The sequence below is a fragment of the Aplysia californica genome, unplaced genomic scaffold (assembly GCF_000002075.1).
Source record: "Aplysia californica isolate F4 #8 unplaced genomic scaffold, AplCal3.0 scaffold00468, whole genome shotgun sequence".
Lineage (NCBI taxonomy): Eukaryota > Metazoa > Mollusca > Gastropoda > Aplysiida > Aplysiidae > Aplysia > Aplysia californica.
Genome location: NW_004797738.1, coordinates 111,167 through 112,422, shown reverse-complemented (window position 1 = coordinate 112,422; position 1,256 = coordinate 111,167). Strand labels below are relative to the sequence as shown.

At 40.3% G+C, this 1,256-nt stretch overlaps 1 protein-coding gene across 1 annotated transcript in view; it reads right to left on the bottom strand.

The window, feature by feature from the left end:
* The window catches only part of LOC101863690 (cytochrome P450 10), an 8,038-nt gene that overhangs the window by 3,286 nt on the left and 3,496 nt on the right, over positions 1–1,256 (bottom strand). Inside the window, exon 4 of the mRNA XM_035971593.1 lies at positions 213–309. Coding sequence (XP_035827486.1) covers positions 213–309 — 97 coding nt within the window. The remainder of the gene's footprint in view (positions 1–212; positions 310–1,256) is intronic.

The window sequence follows — 1,256 nt, the reverse complement described above, 5'->3', positions numbered from 1 at the left end:
AAGAGAGAGAGAGAGAGAGAGAGAGAGAGAGAGAGAGAGAGACTGTAAAGTTAACTAGATCGTTTATATGAAAGGGATGTAGATAAGCATATTCTACCCACTCACTGATTTGAAAAAGCTTGTCCCAGATTTGCTCATACTCTTGATGCGATTTGATTTTGAGGGATTTCAGAACTGCTGGAGGAAACATTAATAGCTTAACGGTAAGATACCCATTCTTCAGAACCGAATCGATGAACTCGGACGTCATTTTAGGAGGCGGTTCCATGAAGCAGCCCATTCTTTCGCCGAAGAGAACCGCCGACGTCGCTGTGAAAAGAGAATTTAAATGGTCACATTTTAATGAAGAACACGTTCAACACATTCTGAGAAAAATTCAGGGCACTGGCCTTTAATTTAATTCACAACTCGTTTCTTTAGAATATCCCTATGAAATCAATCAAGTGAAAAACCCAACTACGATAATTCATTCACAAACTGTATTTTCATAACAGCTAATAAAGTCCAGAAAACGCCAATTCCATTATTAACAGGTTAAAAGTATGCTTTGTCGAGGTGTGATTTATGCGACTTCGGCTTTTTTTTTTCACTTGACCCTTTCGTTTTCTTTTAAATTCGTATTTTTAGTTTTGTTATCTTTCGTTAACTTAATCGTACACGTTTCTGTTAAGGGCAATCTGGACTGAGAGGGTTTACAATATTACATTGACAGATTGGAGATACTTGTTTAAATAAATGTCCCGCACGGGAATCTAACTTACGTCTCCTGCATGCAACAGCAAAGAGCTTTATCGCTGTCACATGCTGGAGACCCGAGTTTAGTTTAGTTTTAGTAAGAGTTTTACGGCACTTGCAACACAATAAGGTCATATAAGTGCCGAAGAATAGATTATGCGTTACAAGAGAGTAACAAACACAAAAAAGAAGGAGGTGAGATAAGGACGACAGATGTTTGATAGGAAAGAAGGAGCAGACCACACCAGAGCACCCGCCAACCGCCCACAGACCCGAGTTTGATTCCCGAGTGGGGAGAATTTTTGTCGGGTATCTCGGTCTTTCTACTGAGATGTTGTATCCCTCTCGCCTCTCATCCCTGGCTGGCCCTGATAAGCAGAGTCGAAGCCCACTTCCTGGTGATCTAAATTGGGCCGATGGAGTGCTACAGCATGCATAGAAGTAATAGACAGATAGACAGACAGACAGATAGATAGATAGATAGATAGATAGATAGATAGATAGATAGATAGATAGATAGA